This window comes from Malus sylvestris, chromosome 3, assembly GCF_916048215.2.
Source record: "Malus sylvestris chromosome 3, drMalSylv7.2, whole genome shotgun sequence".
Taxonomy (NCBI): Eukaryota; Viridiplantae; Streptophyta; class Magnoliopsida; order Rosales; family Rosaceae; genus Malus; species Malus sylvestris.
In genome coordinates this window covers 29,316,171-29,338,392 of record NC_062262.1, presented here as the reverse complement: position 1 = coordinate 29,338,392, position 22,222 = coordinate 29,316,171, and the positions used below count along the sequence as shown (strand labels likewise).

General features: G+C 40.1%; 1 protein-coding gene and 1 long non-coding RNA gene across 2 annotated transcripts; one reads left to right on the top strand and one right to left on the bottom strand.

The window, feature by feature from the left end:
- Positions 1-11,882: 11,882 nt before the first annotated feature.
- On the bottom strand, positions 11,883-13,562 carry LOC126617142 (uncharacterized). The gene is made up of 3 exons (XM_050285189.1): positions 13,437-13,562; positions 12,214-12,681; positions 11,883-12,143 (listed from the first exon to the last, which is right to left on the bottom strand). Exons 1-3 carry the CDS (start codon positions 13,560-13,562, stop codon positions 11,883-11,885), a joined length of 855 nt encoding a protein of 284 aa, XP_050141146.1.
- A 6,058-nt stretch (positions 13,563-19,620) lies between these two features.
- LOC126616449 (uncharacterized) lies at positions 19,621-21,491 on the top strand. Its single transcript, XR_007621161.1, has 3 exons — positions 19,621-20,192; positions 20,292-20,415; positions 21,073-21,491. It is a non-coding gene; the product is annotated as an uncharacterized LOC126616449 (long non-coding RNA).
- Positions 21,492-22,222: the final 731 nt, after the last annotated feature.

Genomic DNA, 22,222 nt, shown 5'->3' with positions numbered 1-22,222 from the left:
GGCAACTCTGAACTTACATCTACTAGCCTCTCCTCACATGCTCACGCGGCCGCTACGTGCCGCTTAAGATGTGTTGTGTTAGTTGTTTTTTTTATTTTTTTTATCATACCGCGTTCTAAAAATAAAATACAACATACAATTACAAATAAAAGGAAATAGAATATATTAAGTCAGGTGTAAAATGCATGATAAAAGAAAGGTTCCTTGTAAGCACAGAAGCATATTGAAAGAGAGGCAAATTTTTTTTATCATGGGCGCTCGCACCCCTTAAAATATGTTGTGTTAGATGTTTTATTTACCGCGTCATAAAAACAAAATGCAACATACAGTTGCAAATAAAATATAATTAAGTCATGTATAAATGTGTGATAAAAGAAAGGAAAAATTAGTATCCGGTCCCTAGTTTTTATTGTTCATTGACTAAGACCTTATTAGTTCTCAAATTTTGATTCAAGTCCCTAGCATTAATGTGATAATGAATTTACATGTTTATTATATAATTTTTTAATATAAAAATTAGTAATTAATTTAGGGTTTAATACTCACACCTCTATTAAACTTCTAATTAATTTTCAATTCAAACATTTCCAAAATAATAAAAAATTAAATTAAATTAAAACCTATTAGTTTTTTTTATATATAAAAATATTCTAAATTTTTTAATCTTAAATGTACCCATTCATATAATTTTTCAATTTTTTAAATCTTAAATGTACCCATTCTCAAATATATCAATTTGTTATATGTAAAATATACCCTTTTTGTTTAATATAAAATCCATTCAAATTTTTTAATTCATGTTTAAACTTATATGGGTACATTCTTTTTCGTTGATTTGAGAATGTATCCATGTTTTGGTACAATAACTTTTTTTGTTAATTTTGGTTAATGTACTCATACATATATGTATATATACACACACACACAATATAATAGAGAGTATAATTTATATTTTATTATTTTTAATCCCATAAATTATGGGTTTTATTTAAAATCTCATTAATATAAACAATTACAAATTTCAATTTTGAATTTTGAATTAAAAAAATATAGTAACTTACATTATTACATTAATGTCAGGGACCTCAATCAAAAACTAAAAACTAACAAGGTTTCAATCAAAGAATGTTGATAGCTAGGGACCGCATCCAAAGTGTCCCTAAAAGAAATAATCATTGCACGTATGCCTAGAAAGCATGTTCAAAGATGTTAGTAAATAATAAACGAAGAAATACAATAATGAATCAAATAATAGTGTAAGAGAACATATTAAACAATTAATATGCCACATTAAATTGAAGAGTAAGAATATATATGTATCATCTCTTTGTTACACAACCACACAGTACAACTCACTTCTATCACATATGTACAAATGGTTTGTGATAACATGTCTTCCTAAATGAAAGAAGGTGAATGATAATAAAAGTTGTGGAATTTATCCCCATATTTGTTTGGAGTTATCTCATTGAATATTTCTTTGTAATGCAAAGCTTGTATAAGTATATACTGAATTTATCTTTGCGAATGAACTTGATTTTAATTGTAACAAATTCAAGCTACAATGAACAACTTTAGTCATTAAATAGTCTACAAAGATAAATTTATTCCCAAAATGAAATTATGAAATGAGATTCACTATCTTTTCCTAGGAATATATTGAAGTAATACTTCTAAAGCCTCATGTGATCTCTCAGCATCTCAATCCTTCTTCATAAATATGCAAAGGAAAAAGCATAAGCCACATAACCATATTAGTGAAAACAAAAATAGAATAAATATGTTATCGTATTACAACATTACATAATTACATGTTTTGGGAGAGAAATCAAGTAACATGAATCAGAGGTAGCAAAAAAACATACTATGAGCAGCAATTACAGTTACAACATACCTCTCGTCTACTATTCATACTTATGTTCTTAAAAAAACATGAAGCACGTATAGAAAAATAGTTCAGTGAACATCAACGAAGTTGTGAAATGAATACCAAACATGTATGACATCCTATTTTCATCATTCAATAACAAATGAACAAAAAATTTAAAGGAATGAAACCCGAACAGAACAAAACAAAACATATTCTACAAAGTCTTTAAATAAAAGCATGATTGATTTTATCACTGAGACTTTGAGGATGCTGCAAACCAAAAGTGAAAAGTTATCAAGAAATGAAAATTAAACCAAAGAATTAGCAAGAAAATTAAGGAAAATAATGCAAGTACTATATATATCAAATTAAGGAAAATTAAGGAATATTAAGCAGGTCACTTTTGGCTTGGAAGCTGGTGATTGGGTACTGTTTGGGCCTAAAATATTGGTTTGGGCTAAGTTTAGAATTGTTCTCGACCCAGAGGCCATGCTTAGGAGTCATTAGGGGGCATCCGGCTTATGGGCCACATAGCTAAGGCCGGCCGTGTCTTATTAGGAATCCATAGGTGGTTGAATCCTGATACGAGAAGGAGTTTCTACATGATAAGGATGTAGAAGTTTAGGATCGAATACGGCCTGATATGGGGGTTGAGTTCAAAGTCCTAGTAAGAGTAGGATTGGCCAAGATAAGGTTAGATCGGGGGAAGGAGTTCTAGTCCGAGTCTGGTTATGATTTGATCGGAAGCAGGTTGACTACGATAAATAGAGGGAGGAGGACATCATTAAAGCCCCATCCAATTCAACACACAAACTACCCTGCGTAAACTCTCGCTCTACGCGAAACCTCTCAACAACTTTGAGATTTTTACTTTTTTTTTTCCGTCGACACATCTTCAGTTTGGATAAACAGCATTGTGGGGGTAACCGACGAACATCTTCAGTTTGGATAAAACAGCATTGTTGCCGTAGAATCAGCCGACCGTGAAGCATCTTCAGTTTGGATAAACAGCACTGCGACAAGGCCGACTGGTTATCTATCCAAGTCTCGGTCGAGAAGGATTTTCGAATCCTTATTGGTAGAGTTCATCTCATCAGCCTTCTCGGCGAAGTGAGGTGTTACTAGGGCTCAGCACATAGAACGCCGAGTTGTTTTATGATTGGATACTCACAAGTAGGCTTTAGAGTTTGGCATTCTGACGGCCGGACCACATTTACCATCAAGACATATATCTATTTTGAGAATATGTGCCCCTATACTCTGGTGTCGATTCGGAGTGCTTATAATCTTACGAATATAATCACTGTGACCAAATCCGGCGCCGACGATTTGTGAACTTTGTAGAACTAGTAGCCTTGTCTTCAGGCTCTAGAACCCAAAGGCAGAGACGTGTTTCTTCCTCGGTCACAGTCGCAAGATCGAGAAGTCAGCCGCTCGCTCAACGCAATATCAACACATTTTACTCCTCGACCGAACTCGGCCTACGAGTTGGCACGCCCCGCATCAACCGAATGATGTAGTTAGCTCATCAGTTACTCGGCCTGTGCGCCACGTAGGCTTGGTAGTTTTTAGGGTCAACATTTTGGCACGCCCAGTGGGACCCAGTGCTAAAATTACGAAGTTCATAACCATCGAGACAAGATCAGTAAAAAGGAAAACAACCATGGGAAAATCAGCGACCGATCCACCAATTCAGAGTCCTGGACAATAGGTGTCACATGTGCGAAATCCTCTCGTTGCTGTAACCCCTGAGGCTGCAAGTGTGACACACCAAGAAAATGAAGTTTGTCTCGGTACCCAACCTCGAAACACAGAGTACCTAACCGAACCACATGCGTTTTCATTGAAGGAAGGACTGCGACGAAGACGGTGGTGAAGGCTCTGACCTTCCAACTAGATCGTTTCTTCAAAGATGACTTGATAAGCAATCTCGACAAGTTGAACAGACAGTTGTCCAAAAAATGAACAATTTGCTCGAGGTAATACGAAGTAATGGTGAGACCCACACCAAATTGCTCGAATTATTAGTCAGCAAAGTCTTCAAATGAGGACCTGCGGACTAGGCTCGACAACTTTCACTTAAAAGTAATCTGCTACAGGCCGAAGTAGTGTCTACTCGGCCCAAAACGATTGACTTAGAAAAAAAAGGAGGATCAAGTAGTAGGTCAGATAGATCCAACCAGATAGTGGAAGCAACATCCGTTGATATGACCGAGGTCCAACGGATCATCGATTCGGCTATGAAAAAAGGGTCGAAGTTCCCGAAATTCATCCATCCATATCCAGCTTATGTGGAAAAGTTCGAATATTCTAAAGGCTTTAAGATTCCAGATTTTAGCCTTTTTGCTGGAGAGTCGTCCTTATCTTCGTTAGAACATATGGCTCGTTTCACTACGCAATGCAGATTTGTCAATAGTGATTCCATAAACTACGGTTGTTCAACTTTTCGTTGACAGGCTCAGCATTCGCATGGTATATCAACCTTCCCCCTAATTTTATCCAAAGCTGAGTGGAGTTAGTCGAGAAATTTCACGAACAGTTTTATCGGCCAGGGATGGAAATGTCAGTTTCTTCATTGGCTAGAATGGCTCAAGCATCTGATGAGTCACCAATTGACTATCTTACAAGGTTTAAATTGGCCAGGAATTGGTGCTGAGTACCTTTGCCCGAAGTCGAATTTGTTAGGCTTGCTCTGAATGGGCTCGACATAGAGTACAAAACAAAATTCCTAGGGGAAAACTTCCGCGATATGTATGAATTAGCCCAACATGTCAAGCAATATGATTATTTGCTCCGAGAGGAAAAGATCTCAAAGCCCCCATCCCAAGGAACAATTTACAAAAATCCCACGGTCAGCATCGGCCGAAGGCGAAGAATCCCAATACGTCAGTGTGGAATCGGCTGAGATAGTCATAGACAAACCATATGTTTGTAAGGCATTGACTCAAATTAATTTCAAGGATGCCAAAACATGCTCGACCACTAAGGAAACAGCGAAAACATTGAAAGTTTACACTTTTGATATCACAAAGGTCGAGGCAATTTTCAATCAATTGTTGTCAGCAAAAATTATCAAACTTCGGCCAGGACATAACATTCCCAAGGCTAAAGAACTTAAAGGGAAGATGTATTGAAAGTACCATAACTCGACTAAGCATACCACGAACAACTGTGTCGTATTCTGTGATGATATCCAAAGCTGGATCGACAAGGGCAAACTAAAGTTTCCCGAAAAACGAATGACGGTCGACGTTGATCCATTCCCTTTGGCAACAGTTGGCATGGTAGACGCTAATTTGCCTAAGAGCAAAGGGAAAGGGAAGGCCGAGTTTGTCCCAGTACAACATGTCCTACAGAAAAATTCCCAGCTACGACTCAAGATTGACCTATTTTCCAATGAGCCACCCACCGAGTTGTCGGGACCGGCCATAATCAAATCTATGTCAGATTTTAGTGCAGAAGAAATTGACAAGCCCATGGTTTTGTGTAGCAATTGTAGGGCACGCGTCGTATTAACCGAATCAAATGAGAGACCAACACAACGGTAACCATCCAAGTGTGTGACGACACCTCTGAAGAAACTTGGAGGAGGCCAGCGCCAGAAAGTGTTCGATAGGCTCAGCCCTCAGGAAATGACAGATGGTCCTACCTCGGCCAGACAGTGTCTTGATTTCGATGTGCCGTTTTATAACGAGGACTATTACTCGCGTAATTCTAGCAGTTCAAGCTCATCGGCGAATCAAAAAACCTTCAAGCTGCCTAAGCCACGAGATCAACGTTGGTACAGTTACAACTCTCCCACTAGTATGCATACTGCACTATCCAAATCTCAAAATCGTCGACGTTAGCGGATAGATTGTATGGGTCGACGACAAGTAGCACATGCTATTCCGACTACTAAATGGCAGCCGAAAGAGGCAACACAGAGCGAAGATGACCGACGCAGCCCGACCATCATGGCTGAATTACTTCAAGAGAAAAAAACAGTTGATCACGATTTTGAAACCACATTTGAAGAGTCCGAGAAATGCATCAAACTCCTTTTTCAGCCCAGAGAGATGAAAGCTCGTTTCGAGCATTTTAGAAAAGAAGCCGAAAGCAAGCTTCCCCCATTGCCCCCGCAAGAGCCATTAATAAGGATCCGGCCGAACCTAGACCCTCCATTCCTCGGTGAATCCTTGCAGTACATGCGAGAATTTCATAAGAAACATTATGCCAATGACATGTACGGCCTGCCTAAAGCATGTCAAGAAGCCCTCGACCTAGCACTCACCTGCCCTGATGCTGAACAGATCATCCAGAAAACCACTGATCCAGCAATGAAAGCCAGGTTCCAACATATACGAGAAGCCAGGGTCCTTGGCTTCGAGGTCGACCCATACACAGACATTGATATAGCCGAGCTTCTTTTTTCTCTTGAAAACCTTCAATATTTACGACATCACTTTGAAGTCTTTTTGGTCGTATCTTTCTTTGGTCTTACGATCGATGAAAAAGATCGGGTGGCACGTCTGGACGCCTACCTAGACACAAGGGAAGCCCATATCGCATATGAGGAACGAGCTCGTAAAGCACTACAGGGCAAAGCCAAACATCAGAAATGAATGGGCTCAACGACAATAGTTAGAAAGAAGCAAGGTCGGGTTACATGGCACAAGAGCAAGTACGTGTTGAGACACACGATAATCAGGTCGAGGATGTTTTAATGAACAATGTTGCAGTCCTCGATAACTCGAAAAATGACGACCAGGATCCAATGGGCCTTTCAATCCTTGAGAACATGGAAATCAACATGCTCCATGTTCTACCTGCTGAATTCCAACCAATTACACACCAACCAAATTTCTTAGATGGTGATGTGGTGGCCCAAAAAGCAACACAAGTTGATTTCGTCACCAACATCGAAGACAAACAAGCAAATAACGACGAAAAACTTAAAACAGCCCTGGCCATATTGTTTTCTAGCTCATCTTCAGCTAATCTTTAACATTTAAAATCGTTGTATGTCACGGCCCACATTAAAGGCTACCCAATCTCTAAACTTTTCGTCGATTGCGGGGCGACGGTCAATATCATGCTCGTATCCGTCATGAAAGCATTACGACAATCCAACAACGAACTCATCCCATCAGGGATAACCATGAGCAGCTTCGTTGGTGATAAGTCTCAAACCAAAGAAGTGCTCCCTTTAGAGGTAAACATTGTGGGTCGCAATCACATGACTGCATTTTTTATCGTCGACTCTAAGACTGAATATAATGCTTTGCTCGGTCAGGATTGGATTCATCAAATGAATTGCATTCTTTCTTCCTTATACCAAGTTCTCATTTTTTGGGACGGCATATCAGTTGTGGTTCACCCAACCAATAATCAGCCATTCGAAACCAACATGATTCAGGCCCGCTATTATGACGATCACGTCGGCTACATTACCTTACAAGGTTTTAATGAAGATGGACGGCCGACTCAGATCTCAGTCCAGAAATCCATCAAGGTAGGCGCCGAGACTGTACACCAGGATTCGACAAGACTCGGCTTGGCCGACTTAATTACCAACACTGATGATTGACGCCACAAGAGAAAGGTGTCGGGCTTCGGTTTCATCCACGATGGAACGTCTGCTGGCTCATTGGTATGCTATTTCCCAGCATCCACGATCGAGCATCAACTTAATCGAATTTTTGGCCGAGGAAGATAAGGGCCCAATATTATCGTTAGAAAAAGTTCAGGTCGCATCGGCCGAACTTGAAGACAATTGATCCCAAGTTAAGGACCCCTTAAAAGAAATAAATGTTGGAACGACCGATGACCTTCGGTCGTTATTTATTAGTGCATTGTTACCCCATTCCATGAAAGTCGAACTATGTCAATTACTCAACGAGTTTAAAGAGTATTTTGCTTGGAGTTATCATGAGATGTCGGGCCTTGATCGGACCCTTGTTTAACATAAGTTACGTATCAAAGTTGGTTGTAAGCCTTTCCGCCAGCCCCCTCGTCGATTCTCGATCGAAGTACAGCTTGGCATAAAAGACGAACTAGTTCAACTTTTAAAAGCCAGGTTTATTCGGACCGCTCGATACATCGAGTGGCTGGCCAATATCTTCCCGGTGCTAAAGAAAAATGGTGCCATACGCATCTGTATCGATTTTCGTACCCTGAATCGGGCAACTCCCAAAGATGAATACCCGATGCCGATCTCTGATTTATTAATTGATGACGTAGCACACCACAAGATCTTATCCTTTATGGATTGGTATGCTGGTTATAACTAGATTTTCATTACCGAAGCTGATATTCATAAAACCGCTTTTCGTTGCCCCGAGGCACTCAACACATACTAATGGGTCGTCATGCCTTTCAGCCTCAAGAACGCCAGTGCTACATACCAACGAGCTATGAACACTATTTTCCATGATTTAATTGGTATCATCGTCTAAGTTTATATCGACGATGTGGTAATCAAATCAGCACGTTGGCAGACACATTTGGATGACCTCCGTCAAGCGTTCATGCGCATGCGCTAGCACAATCTTAAGATAAATCCCACCAAATATGCTTTCGGCGTATCAACTAGAAATTTTTTTAGGCTTCTTCGTACATCACCGTGGTATCGAGGTGGACGACAACAAGGCTCGCGCAATCATTAATGCTCCACCCCAACGACTAAGAAAAAATTACAATAATTGCTCAGCAAGATCAACTTTCTCCGTTGATTTATTACCAATTCGGCCGGGAAAATGAAAGCCTTCTCCATGCTTTTGAAACTTAAAGACTTTGACACATTTGAATGGCATGCAGAACATCAAGAGGCATTTACATAGATCAAGGTCTCCTTAACAACTCCACCCGTCCTTGTCCCACCACAACGAGGTGGACCTTTTAAACTATATATCTTGGTGGCCAAAGAATCCATCAGATGCCTTCTTACACAAGACAATGATGTTGGGCGAGAATAGGCCATTTTTTACCTTAGTCACAATCTCAACCCACCAAAGATTAATTATTCCGCTGTTGAGAAGCTTTGTCTTGCCCTATTTTTCGTTGTGACAAAACTCAGACATTACATGCTCCCGTTAGTCACTCAGGTCATCGCCCAGACCGATGTCATTAGTTATATGCTCACTCGACCGATTGTAAAGGGCCGAATCGGCAAGTGGACAATGGCCCTCTCTGAGTTCAGCTTGCAATATGTGCCCCAGAAAGCTGTCAAAGGTCAAGCATTAGTCGATTTTTTTGCCCAACACCCTTCCCCATATGAGTTCGGGGGCAATGATGTTGACATCGGCATGATAGACACACGTGATAATTACTGGATGATGTACTTCGATGGTTCCAGTACTTCCGTCTCGGTTGACGTTGGGATTGTTATTTAATCTCCCATTTATAATCGTTGGTATTTTTCTCCCAAGCTCAATTTCGATTGTACAAACAATCAGGCCGAATACGAAACCCTTGTCATCGGCCTCGGTGTACTACATGATTTACGGGCAACTCGTGTCCTTGTTCTGGGTGACTCCGAACTTGTCATTAATCAGCTCAACGGGACCTTTCGTTGCATGAGTTGTACTCTGGCACCCTACCACATGGTTGCCACCTATTTGGCCGAGTCCTTCAACAGTGTTACTTTCAAACACATTTCACGAGTTCCTAACAATGACGCCAATGAATTAGCTCAAATAGCCTCCGGAGCACAGCTCTTGTGGGGAAAATTAGGCCGAGAAATACCTATGTCACGACAAACACATTCGGCCTTGATTAATTAGCAAGTTCTCCAACATGATTGCGTGATCTGTACGCGGGTCATGTCCTTGCCTTCGTTGTTAGAACGGAAGGACACTATTGAGGTTTTTACTATCGAGGCATTACCAGACGATTGGAGAATGACGATTATACGATATATTGATAACCCTAACGAAAAACACGACCGACGGACAAGGGTCCATGCCATAAACAACATATTATACCAGAATGAGTTGTATCGAAAAAGTGAGGATGGGTTACTGTTACTGGGTGAAAAATGTGTTGGCTGCTTTAGCGGCATGGCTATTTCTGGCCGAGTATTATGAAGGATTGTATTCAGTACACAAAGGGATGTGTACAGTGTCAAATTTATGGGTCTATACAGAGAGTTCCGGCTGAATCACTACATTCAGTCACCAAACCATGGCCGTTCTGAGGGTGGGCCATGGATGTAATCAGTAAAATAACACCATCTTCTGGTGCAGCTAAACATACATGGATACTCATTACAACGAACTACTTCTCCAAATGGGTTGAAGCCAAATCATATGCCGAGTTAACGTCTAAAGAAGTTTGTAATTTTGTAGAAGAAAACATTGTGACTAGGTTCGGTGTGCTAGAAACAATCATAACAGACAACGGTACGATCTTTACATCCAACAGATTTAAGGAATATATGACAAATCTAAATATTAGACTCGAGCAATCTATGCCGTATTATCCGCAGGCGAATAAACAAGCCGAAGTGAGTAATAAGGTTCTAATCAGTATTCTTGAAAATATGATAAAAGAAAGGCCTGGTATATGGCATTTAAAGATAAACGAAGCGTTATGGGCTTATCAAACTTCTCTACGGACAACCACTGAAACGACTCATTACGCGTTGACTTACGGACACGACACAATGTTTCCAGTCGAGCTAAGTATAAATTCGTTGCGAGTAATTGAACAAAGTAGGTTGTTCAGCACCGATTACGATTGGGCCATGATGCAAGAGTTAGAAGATTTAGAAGAAGCTCGGCTCGATGCTTATAACTTATTAGTGGCATAAAAGAAGATCGCCGAGCGAGCTTATAATCAACAACTCAGACAAAAAATATTTGGCGAATGAGAGTTAGTTTGGCAAATCGTACTACCTGTAGGAATTAAAGAGCCCAGGTTCAGTAAGTGGTCGCCGAATTGGGAAGGGCCATTCATTATTCATAAAGTTCTCGGTAAGGGAGCATACCGTCTTAGGGATCGAACTGGTATAGTTCACAAGTTGCCAATCAATGGGAGGTTTTTAAAGAAATACTATTCAATCACATGGGAAATGCGGGAATAAAAGTTCGTTTCATTAAAATCGCAAAAGGTGTACAACTAGAGTGGATCAATCAGTTACAGTCAGATAATGCTAGGGTGATGAAGGTAGGAGAGATTCAAGAATGGCTTTCAACTCCAACCACCGCACATCGCCTATCGTGACCTCAGTTTACCGATTCCTTTTGTCCATCTTCAGATGCACGACCCGCCTCACGCTAGCCATGTATTCAGTCAAGCAAGATTTGCCACTCGACTCAAAATCCTTTGCAAGATCAGAAGCAATTGCTGACCTTCGATTTTAGAGTTCTGCAATTTGATGGTCAAGGTCGGCTAGGGCCTCTTTTTCGCCTTTAAAACTTTGATTTTTGGACGAACAGTGTCTCGAACAACTGTTGCAGCTTTTAAGTCGTCTTCAGCCTGAAAAGTTTTCTCGAAAATACTGAAATATTCTCAGGTCCGTTCCAAGGTAGAAGATGTTTGAGTGATAGCCTTGGTGCTCAATTGACCATCAACTGCGAGATCATTCAGACATGCACCTACCGAATCAAGGCCTTGGCATCCAAGAACTTGTGAAGCTAAGAGAGATAAAAGCTCCTGCAACCTAACAAGAACAGTCGATTCGACCGGCTCAGTTGTAGCTGCCGAAAGGCTAGCTGCTCCCGAAGTACTCTATAAGAGAGCATCGAACTCGACTTCCTATTAAGACTGCACATGAAAAGAATTTAAGCAAAAGGAAAATCATAATAGAACATAGCAAAGAGAATTTGTTTTAGACCTGCCGATAGGAGACTTCAGCCATGTCTCCTGGTTCATTGCTCGAACCAAGAGAGCTTAATGGCCGAGCCTAGTGTTTTAGACTGCTTCTTAATTCACGAGGCCGATGAAGGCTATCTATGTTCGGCAAGTAGAATTTTTAGTGAAATGAATGATTGGGCACCTGACATTTAATATTTTTCTCGATTCAGACTTGTTATAACAAAATTAACAAGACAAAGTAGTTGAGACTTACAAAAGCTGAAGTCGCTTCTTGAAATGGGATGCTGATGTTTTGATCCTGCGGGTGAATTAGGGTTTCTGGCATCGCTTCAGGCTCGACGAAAGGTTGTTTTCCACGATCAGCTGCTGGAAGATCAACCTGATCAGTCGCTTCAACCATGGGGGGAAGGTCGATGGAATGAGGTTCAATTGGTCGAGGATGACTCGCTGACGGAATCTCATCACTCTCGTCATCCTAGAACAAAATAGCTGGTAATACTTTTGAATTTAATAAGAAAATGAAGTTATCAATAGCATAATCATACCTCTTCTAAGATGATCGTTGATGGTTTTGGATTCTTGGGGAGATTTTTTCCGACGGAAGGAGTTGCCTCCCTCAGGACGGGTGCTATGGTCGGCCCCGGAGCTGCAGGCGTCTCGACCAGTAGTACAACAACTTGTTCGACCACTACCTCAAAGACCTTAGGGGCCAGCTGAACTTGGGGCGCCGGGCTAGTTGGAGTTGGCCGTTTCTTCGTTGAGGCCTGGACAACAGAAGCAGGAAGAGAGGCACTCGGAGCGGTCATTTCGGTGATGTGGCTTAAGATAACGTGAATCTCCCATGCTCTATTCTTCACCAATTTCTTGATGCGTTTTGTGGGACGATGAGCTTCATCTGTTGTCTCGGTGTTCGGGCGAAGCTGTTTGCTATGTGTGTTTTGTGCGACAGTTTTGGATTTCTTGGAAGAAAGGGCCAATTTTTTCCTGGCCGCATCCGGGGTGACCACGTCTGCCTGTTTCAATACCCGACCGGCTGAGAAAGCGAAATCTAATTAGTAAAACGTTTAAGTGTTTGAAGAATAAAGGTAGAGATAGTCATATACCTTGAGGCGTCTCTTTAGATTGAGGGGCACAAATTTTTTTGGGTCAGTCACCAAAAATTTTGTTGACTACGTCCTCGACCGAAGGGCCAAAAAAGTCATGGGTATATTCTTCCCACCAGTCGCTGAAGGTGTCAGTGCCGAGAAATTCAGGAACAGTTGATCGAAGGCTAAATTTCTTACACCGTTCGTGAAACTCCTTCTCGGTGTTTCTACACTCATTTTCTGAGGAACCAAATAGGCATCCTCGGCTTAGAATGGAGCAGGAAGTAAGTAGAGGCATCGGGCAACCTTGGAGGTAGCTAAGCTGTCAGGCAACAAAGTAGGGGTCGTAGACTTCCCAACTTGCTCGGTAAGCATCGCAACTGAGGGGAAGGTCACGAGTTAACACGAACGACCCCTAGTTTTAACGAAACCAGCATCTTCGCTTTTATTCCAGGTTGATGAAGGAAGTCTGATGGAGTAGGGGTATGCCTGACGACGACATATCAAAAATTCGTCGTCGAAAAGGACATCTAGGCCGAAAAAGTGTTTGAAAACTTCTTCAGCTCGGTGAGGAGGTACTGGTCGATGAGCCAACTGAAGGCCGAGTGCTGCAGTGGACTAAAGGTTGGAGATTTATGGCCGAAGTATGAAAAAATAAACCTGCAGCCAGAGTTGGAACACACAGAGAGGTCCATTCTAGTGCGGGTCGATCTTGTTGTCGTCTCAGCTAGGCAGCGCAGAAGGTTGGCAATGATAGCCGGATTGAGTGCCAAAGAGTGACCACTGGTCAGGGTTTCCGCCACCGGCATATTTTTGACCAAACACTTATTTGACTTGGTACAACAGATAAACTTGTTGTACCAGTAAAATAGGAAGGCCTCGTGTTCGTCCCTCTACAAACTCATCTCTTCTCGCCCGGTAAAATGGAGGATAAGGGTGTTGTAGTTCAGAAAATTCTTATGCAACTTCTGAACTTCCTTTTTTGAAAGCTCTTAACCTTATTGGCTCAATGTCTCGACAGCCCGTTCGTCAAACAACGCCTTGAGGTCAAGGTTTGATGGGCTTCCAATAAAGGTGGCGTCTATTAGAATGCCAGAAAGAGAAGTCCCGAGGATAGCCTAGACGTCGAGGATGCTGGGGGTTATAGGGCCGAACGGAAAGACCATGGTGTTAGTGGCCGAGCACCAGAGGCTTAGAGTTGCCATAAGGAGTTCTTTATCCATAGTAATCTCCATGGTCGAAAGCTTAATAGCGTCGTGGATGCCGCAAGCCTCTTATTCTTTACCAAAGAATTTTTCCATTCGTACGACCCAGGCCGCCCAATTCGCGTTGGTCGAAGGCCAGGCTCCTTGAGGCTTTGTCAGGCACCACTTTAACCAATTAAATCCTTGCAACAAATGTACCAGGCAGTGTTCTTTGAATAAGTTGGTGATAGACGATGGTACTGTGTCCCTAAAGAGTGGGCCTAGGATTTGGTGAGTAGTGTTTAGGTTAATCTCAAAATGCAGAGTCTTGATGGCGTTCCGATCAATGAAGTCCTTGCACTTGTTGCACTTGTTGGAGAGCTGGGAGATGAAGGGGGCCATTGATGAAGGCTCAAAGATTTCTGAAATGAAAGCTTGGGATTTTCTGGTTTTTGAAAGTTTTGAAAGCAAAGTGACGAGAAAATTTCAAGGGTTTTGGAAAGCGTAAGGTACGAATATAAGGGATTCGGGTATTTATAGGCATTTGGGAATGAAGGCTAAACGTTTGATTTTCAAAATTAAGGATAGAATCGAGCTAGAAAGTTGCTAATCATTGTACATGCTTAGAGAATCTGGGCGAAAATACCGAGGTTTTCGCAGTTTGAGGACGCACCATTGCGTGTTGCGACGGGTTTAGTGCAAGAAAGACGTTTCGGCGGTCGCATGTTTTCGAGGGTCATGATTGAGGGCTACTAGGTTAACCAGGGGACCAACATGTGGCAGGACGGTTAGGAAATCGAGATCATGGGGTTATGTCTCATAAATGCGCATGGTGGTATTTCTCAAAAGGATTCAATGATTGTCTTTAGGTCAGTTTCACTTCTTCGAGGTCGAGGCTCGAACCAAGGAGTGTAAGTCGACGACCTCAGAAGCGAATGGGCAATGTTTAGGCCCAAAATATTAGTTTAGGCCAAGTTTAGAATTGTTCTCGGCCCAGAGGCCATGCTTAGGAGTCGTAGGGGGCATCCGGCTTATAGGCCACATAGCCAAGGCTGGCTGTGTCCTATTAGGAATCCATGGGTGGTTGAATACTGATACGAGAAGGAGTTTCGACAGGATAAGGATGTAGAAGTTTGGGATCGAATACGGCCTAATATGGGGGTTGAGTTCAAAGTCCTAGTAAGAGTAAAACTAGCCGAGATAAAGTTAGATCGGGGGAAGAAGTTATAGTCCGAGTATGGTTGTGATTCGATCGGAAGCAAGTTAACTAATATAAATATAAAGACGAGGACATCATTAAAGCCCCCTCAAATTCAACACACAAACTGCCATGCGCAAACTCTCGTTCTACGCGAAACCTCTCAACAACCTTGTGATTTTTACTTTTTTTTTTTTCGCCGACACATCTTCAGTTTAGAGAAACAGCACTATGGAGGCAACCGGCAAACATCTTCAGTTTAGATAAACAGCACTGTTGCCGTATAATCAGCCAACCGTGAAGCATCTTCAATTTGGATAAACAGCACTGCAACAGGGCCGCCTGGTTGTCTATCCAAGTCTCGGTCAAGAAGGATTTTCTAATCCTTATTGGCAAAGGTCATATCATCAGCCTTCTCGGCGAAGTGAGGTGTTACTAGGGCTTGACACATTGAACGCCGAGTTGTTTTATGATTGGATACTCACAAGTAGGCTTTAGAGTTCGGCATTCTGACTGCCGAACCGCATTTACCATCAAGACATATATCTGTTTTAAGAATATGTGCCCCTATACTCTGGTGTCGATTCGGAGTGCTTATAATTTTATGAATATAATCACTGTGACCAAATCCGGCGCCGACGATTTGTGAACTTTGTAGAACTAGTAGCCTTGTCTTCAGGCTCTAGAACCCAAAGGCAGAGACGTGTTTCTTCCTCGATCGCAGTCGCAAGATCAAGAAGTCAGCCGCGCGCTCAACGCAATATCAACACATTTTACTCCTCGACCGAACTCAGCCGACAAGTTGGCACGCCCCATATCAACCGAAGGACATGTTAGCTCATTAGTTACTCGGCCTGCGCGCCACATAGGCTTGGTAGTTTTTAGGGTCAACTGGTACGCTTGAAGAAAGTTTCACTCACTAATAGGTATTCTTCATTCCATTACTCGTGATGGTAATGTAGCTGTGGGATTTATAAGGTTGGAAACTCTTTGGAAGGGGAATTATTCACAGTTTCAGATGGCAGAATCCTGTTGTCAGGCTGAAAGTTAATGTACTGAGCCCTCGATTTTAATGGCCTAGTAAGAGGAGAGGGACGTGGGCTACCGGGGATGTATGATGGATCCTGCCATATAGGAGCTTTGGTGTCAAGTTCCTAGGAATGCTAACCTTTGTGGAAGAGAACTCTACCTTTGTAGCTGATCCTGCTGAAATGGAATTGGTTACGTTTAATGCTTGTCTAGGAATCGTGAAGAAGTACCAACATTTTGAGGATTTTCATTGGGTTGTAAGAGAAAGATTGAAAACAATCAGCAACTTAGAAAGAGAAAAGGCTTACCAAAATCTGAATGAAAAGTTAAACATCAAAATCACCTTCCCAATTTGATCCCAAAAGGAAAATCGCTATTGACTAACCATGACTGGCCTTCTTCTTTTTGTCCAATAATCGAAAGTTTCAAGAAATATCGGGAGGAAAATTTGAGATATATCTGTAGGAATTACCCGTTGCAATTCTTTCAATTCCATCTTCTCCTTGAAAAACTGATCCTTTCTTTTCTAATGTTGTGTTTGAGAACAGTATGAATATCAAAAGTACATAAAACATAGAGAAATAATACATGTAAACAATTAGCTATAAAAAATAGAGAGAAATAATATCTCTAAACAGAATTAGCAAAATCATTTAAAACACAAAATTAGCCAAAAGCAATAAAGAATTAAATCATAATCAAAACCTATCGATGATTGTCCCTGCATGCTTGCTTTGCATTCCAACCAAAATCTGCATTGAACAACAATAAAAAAAAAACATAGAGAGTAGCATTATGATTGATTATGCCAACATCAAAGCCAGACAATGAAGGAGTGGGAAAGAGAGAAAAATATAAAAATAAAAATCCAAAATAAATAACTTAAAAAACCAACAGTATGGATTTAGAAATTGAAAGCCTTTGTTCTCTTCATGATTTCGTATTCCTATGTGGTAGTCTGGTAGATGAATATGAGGGGCAGTTATGAGTAACAACCGTTTATGAAAATTTGAGTTGGAAATAAATCCAAACTTATGCAATATTGCTTTGCAAGGGGACAAACATGGAGTTTATTGGTTTACATATGAATACTAACCTGCAATTTTGAGTGTGACAAACCTTATTATGCTGAATCCGGTGACAACATACAAAATATTCTAAAATAATCGCACAAAAGAATATATAATAAAAAAGACAGAGACAATAGAAACGAAAATACCACTCAAACACCCAATGGCATTGGGATCCTTTGTAAATGGGTTGAAAGCCTCATTACCTCTTTATGCTGCGATTCAAAAAAGTACGATCAAATCTCGGAATTGAGTAGCAATAGAAGAATCTAGTGGACTAAAAAAAATCCCAAATAAATTAAAACTACAAAAAAAAAAAAGGAAACAAAAATAATATTTGAATACATGAGATGATTGAAGAACTAATGGAGGAAGAAAATGAATGAGTTTTAAGCTGGCCAAAGGTTAAGAGGGAGGAGTGGAGTTTGATTCAAACTGGCACCGGCAGTTGTGAAAGAGTGGGAACGTGTTGTAGTAGTTGTGAAAGAGTGGGAGTGTTTTATACTGTGTTTCAGATTATGTCCCAACTCAACTCGATAACTACTTGTATCAAACTACCTTTGGGATATGAGTTTTTGTTTTTTTTACCAGTTTGTCCTTATTTTCTCCTTTTTTTGGGATTTGATTGTGAGGAAATTTAAGGGGCTTTTTTGGCATTTTGAAATGCTTCACCTATTTGGGCTTCTTCATTTATATATACTAGACTCAGTACACATACTATAAATCAACGGTTGTAGAAATTTTCGTATCCTCTAGTTCCTTTGTCCATCTAGAAAAGCAAGATACCATCTTTCCTTGCTACTTGCAAGAAAATAATCCGTCATTCAAGTAGGATATCATAACTTCCATCCCTATTGTTTGTGACTTTGTTTAGGTTCTAAGTTTTGATGTTCCAAAATTTTCTCTACGATACATGGTAGTGATCAGTAACTATATATTACTTCATTTTAGTTACACTTTCTAGAGTTTAGGGTGCATGGGAAGTGGTTTCTTTGATGCTTAATTTTTGTCCCCACAAGTATATAGATTATCCCACATTGTACATAACATTAAAGAAAACCACACTGGAAAATTTTCAGTAAAGGGAACATAGCACATTCAAGCAAATGAGAACATACAAAACTTATGGCTCCACTACAATGTAATCCTTCATTACACTATCCATAAACCATAGAGGGTCGACATCCATTCAGACCGAGAAACGCTACTTCCGAAGGCTAAACGAGCACTTTGAAACGCCACTGCATTAGGCCCTCATGAAATATGAGTCACAAGAATGTGGTGTTGTAGAATGCAAAGACAAACTTCGTCCTCATACATCCATTTTGCAAAGCACTCATTTTCCAGATTACATCTGCATAGCCATAGCTGAATCCAATTTCACGATCAGAGGCAACAATGAAGAATATATATTTATTGCCAATTCCAACAATCGCGTAAAGTTCAATAGCTAACACAGAGATCAAACTTGGAACTCTCATTTTTACAACACCTCTAATAGCTCCAATGTTATCTATAACCTCTAAAGCACCTCTTAACTTCGTAAAGCGAACCCTATAATATACATCATTGTCCGAAAAAAAAGATCATTCAAATATTTCATAGCCCTTCGCATATCCAGCTTGAAAACCATTTTTTTCTGCCTGATTTACCTTTCCTTTTCAAACAATAAACCGACAAAAAGGTTGCAAGAATATTATCTAATAAAGTCATTTGGTGTGGGATGAATGTACTCTGGAACTCAGAGATAACATGCGTACAGAAGCACTCTCTTGAGCCTATTGACATTAAACAAACCCATTAGCTTAAACTCTTACACCCTCATAAGCAAAGAGTTATTAGAATTAGGCATTCGTAGTATGATTAAAGATATCCCCTCCCATACTATGTATCAAGACATAATACTACTAGCGTTACTCTTTAGCCATGAAGTTTGCTTGTTTTTGGAAAGGCTCATTTTGGTTTCAATTCCTAGCATCATTTTAAGAGATTTAACTCCTGCATACGCATTCAATATCTCACATATTATAAAATTTAAACAAATTCAAATAATATTTTTAAAATCACTTTAAATGATCTCATTATTTCTCTTTGATTGAATGCTAAGAATAATCCTATGTTGCAGATATTATGTGTTTATTTAAAAAATAATAATGGGGCAATATTGTTCGTCACGTAATTCCAACATAAAAATAAGGAGAAATTACACATAGAGTATACACTTTTAATATTTAATTATATATTGAGACAACACTTTTTAAACATTTTAAAGAGAGACAAAAATCAATACATATGTAAGATGACATTATTAGTGCATTTTTTTTATGAAGTGTAAGTTACAAAAATACCCTTATATTTGAAAAGGTGGAGGCTCATAAACCTTAGCTAGGTGAGCGAGTGGAGGAGGCGCAAACTTAGAGAAAAGATAGAGAAAAGACGATCCAATTCGAGAAGAACCGCAAGAAGAGAGGCATCAGCGCCGATCACGGTATAGGTAAGCACCGTAAACATCTCGAAGGTCACGGTAACACTGGAGGCATGCACCATCACCAGATCCGGGGTATTTCAATAAAATTGGTATGACATACTTTCACAAGCTCTGCTGAAAGTTTTTACTGCCCCATCGTCAACGTCGACAAGCTCTGGTCGCTCCTCCCCTAGGAGGCTAAGGACAATGCGCTGCTCATCGATGGGACGCAATACGACTTCTTCAAGGTCTGGGAAAGGGTGTGTTGCCACAACACCAACCCGTTGCTGAGATTGTCATCATCCTACTTCCAAGGAGATAGAGTTGGAGATCAAACGGACCTAGAAGGGGCAGGATGTGTTGAAATCGATTCTAAATAGAGCGATACAGGTTGGAGAGAAAGTAGCACTCTCCTAAAACCCATGCGTTTTCTTTGAATTTTATGTTGGGATGGCTCTTCACCTTGAAAAGTGTGGCTTTATATCAATGAGGTAAAAATTCATCTGAGTTTTGTGTATTTTTTTTTTCAATATTTTATGACTGTTAAATTTTGAAGTTTTTTTTAGATGGGTTTCTAATTGGTGGTGTAGGCAGCGTCCGAGCTGATAAAGATTGTAGTGAGCCAATTCTGGAGCAATACAGAATTGGAAAGAAATTCATGAGAAAAAAAGATAGGGTGGACGATGGAAATCCTAGAGAATGCTCTATCCACAGGTAATTTAAAAGTGATATAGTATTATGTATTTATAGACAAGTGATCTCAAACTTATGTAATTAGTTAGCCTTTTCATATATACTTGTAATTACATTAATAACTAGTTAATTAATTATTTGAAGTCCACCTTAATTTTTCACGTTAGAAGGGAAATGCCATATGACCTCTGCAATGTTTGAGTTGTCTTTTTTCATAGAGGGAACTATTGCCAAAATAATCTCATGAGAAGTATAAGAAGTATCAGAAGAAATTCATGAGAAGAATGATAAGGTGGAGGATAGAAATACTAAAGAGTACTTTATGCACGTGTAATTTAAAAGTGGTACAAGTGATCTCAAAACCTTCCATATGTAGGTTAGTTTTTCATATATACTTTAGTTTTTCGTATAGGGTTGTTCCATTCATTTAATGGTTGAGAAAAAAGGTTGTCACTTTTGAGAATTCTAGTTTATAGGATTGTTTCATTTAATGATTGAGAAAAAGATTGTCTTTTTTGAATTCTTCGTACTTGTTTGCGAAGTTAGATCATTTGAAACGTGTATTTTTTATCTTTACGTTATGAGATACTTCGTGGTTGTCTTCTAAATAATAAATAAATATTTGCAAAAATAGTAGAGGATTGATTAAACTGATTCTACAAAAATGGTCGATGATAGGTTGAATTAATTATGCAAAAATTGTTGAAGACTGGTCGAATTGATTTTACAAAAATGGTCGAGGATGAATTAAACTGATTCTGCAAAAATGATTGAAAACTGGTTGAACTCATTCTGCAAAAATAGTCGAGGACAGATTGAACTGATTCTGCAATAATGGTCGAAAACTAGTTGAATTGATTCTACAAAAATGATCGAGGCGGGTTGAACTGATTCTACAAAAGTGATCAAGGACTAATTGAATTTGTTGATGCACAAAACCGGAGGTCTTGGAACAACGTAAATCCGACCGTGAATCTGCAAGAAACGTAAATGACACAAGATGTATCGTGGTTCACCCCAAGGTTTGGGCTACGTCCACACTGAATATGTATTTATCTGAGGGAGGGAGAGAGAGAGAAGGAGCTCTGTAATATGAGAGCTTTGCTTTAGCCAGGAGTGACTTAAGGTTTGTAAGGGTGAGGAGGCCCTTTTATAGAATAAGGGCTCCTCCCCTAATTACATATTTGCCCCTTCATTTATTACATAATTACATTTAAGTCCCCCGAGTATTTATACGAGGTATAAATACGAGGCCCTAAATATGGTATAAACAGTAGTCCCCTAAGTCTTCAGTCAAGAGAGTCTTTTGGCTGGAGACTTGAAATTCAGTCCATGTGTGGGCCGAAGTAACTAGATGTTGTCTTGAACTGATGCTCGATATGAGGCAGTGCTCAATCTGAAATGACGCTTAACTAGAAGTAGCACACGCTGCGAGACTGCTCGGCTCGTGGCTTATGTTGCCTTGGTTGGCTCGGCTTGCGGCATTTGAAGGTGAGGGAGTCCTTTTTATAGAATAAAGGCTCGCTCCTCAATACATGAATGATGGGCTAGAGTTGATGCTCTATAATGATGGTGAGGGAGTCCCTTTTATAGAATAAGGGTTCGATCCTCAATACATAAACAATGGGTGCTCTCTAATGAAAGTGAGGGAGTCCCTTTTATAGAATAAGGGCTTGCTCCTCAATACATAAGTAATGGGCTAAGTCCCCTAAGTATTTTTCATGAGGCCCAATATATGGTACATAATGTAGTCCCCCAAGTCTTCGGTCAATAGAGTCTGTTGGCTGGAGACTTCAAATTGAATCCATGTATGGGCCGAAGTGGCGGT

Bases quoted from the DNA above. Each gene is read 5' to 3' on its own strand.
- LOC126617142 (XM_050285189.1), bottom strand. From the start codon at position 13,562: ATGCCGGTGGCGGAAACCCTGACCAGTGGTCACTCTTTGGCACTCAAT. The intron at 12,682-13,436 runs GTGTGTTCCAAC...GTATTGAAACAG, and splicing joins GCACTAGAATGGACCTCTCT to GCAGACGTGGTCACCCCGGA. The intron at 12,144-12,213 runs GTATGATTATGC...ATTTTGTTCTAG, and splicing joins CAACGATCATCTTAGAAGAG to GATGACGAGAGTGATGAGAT.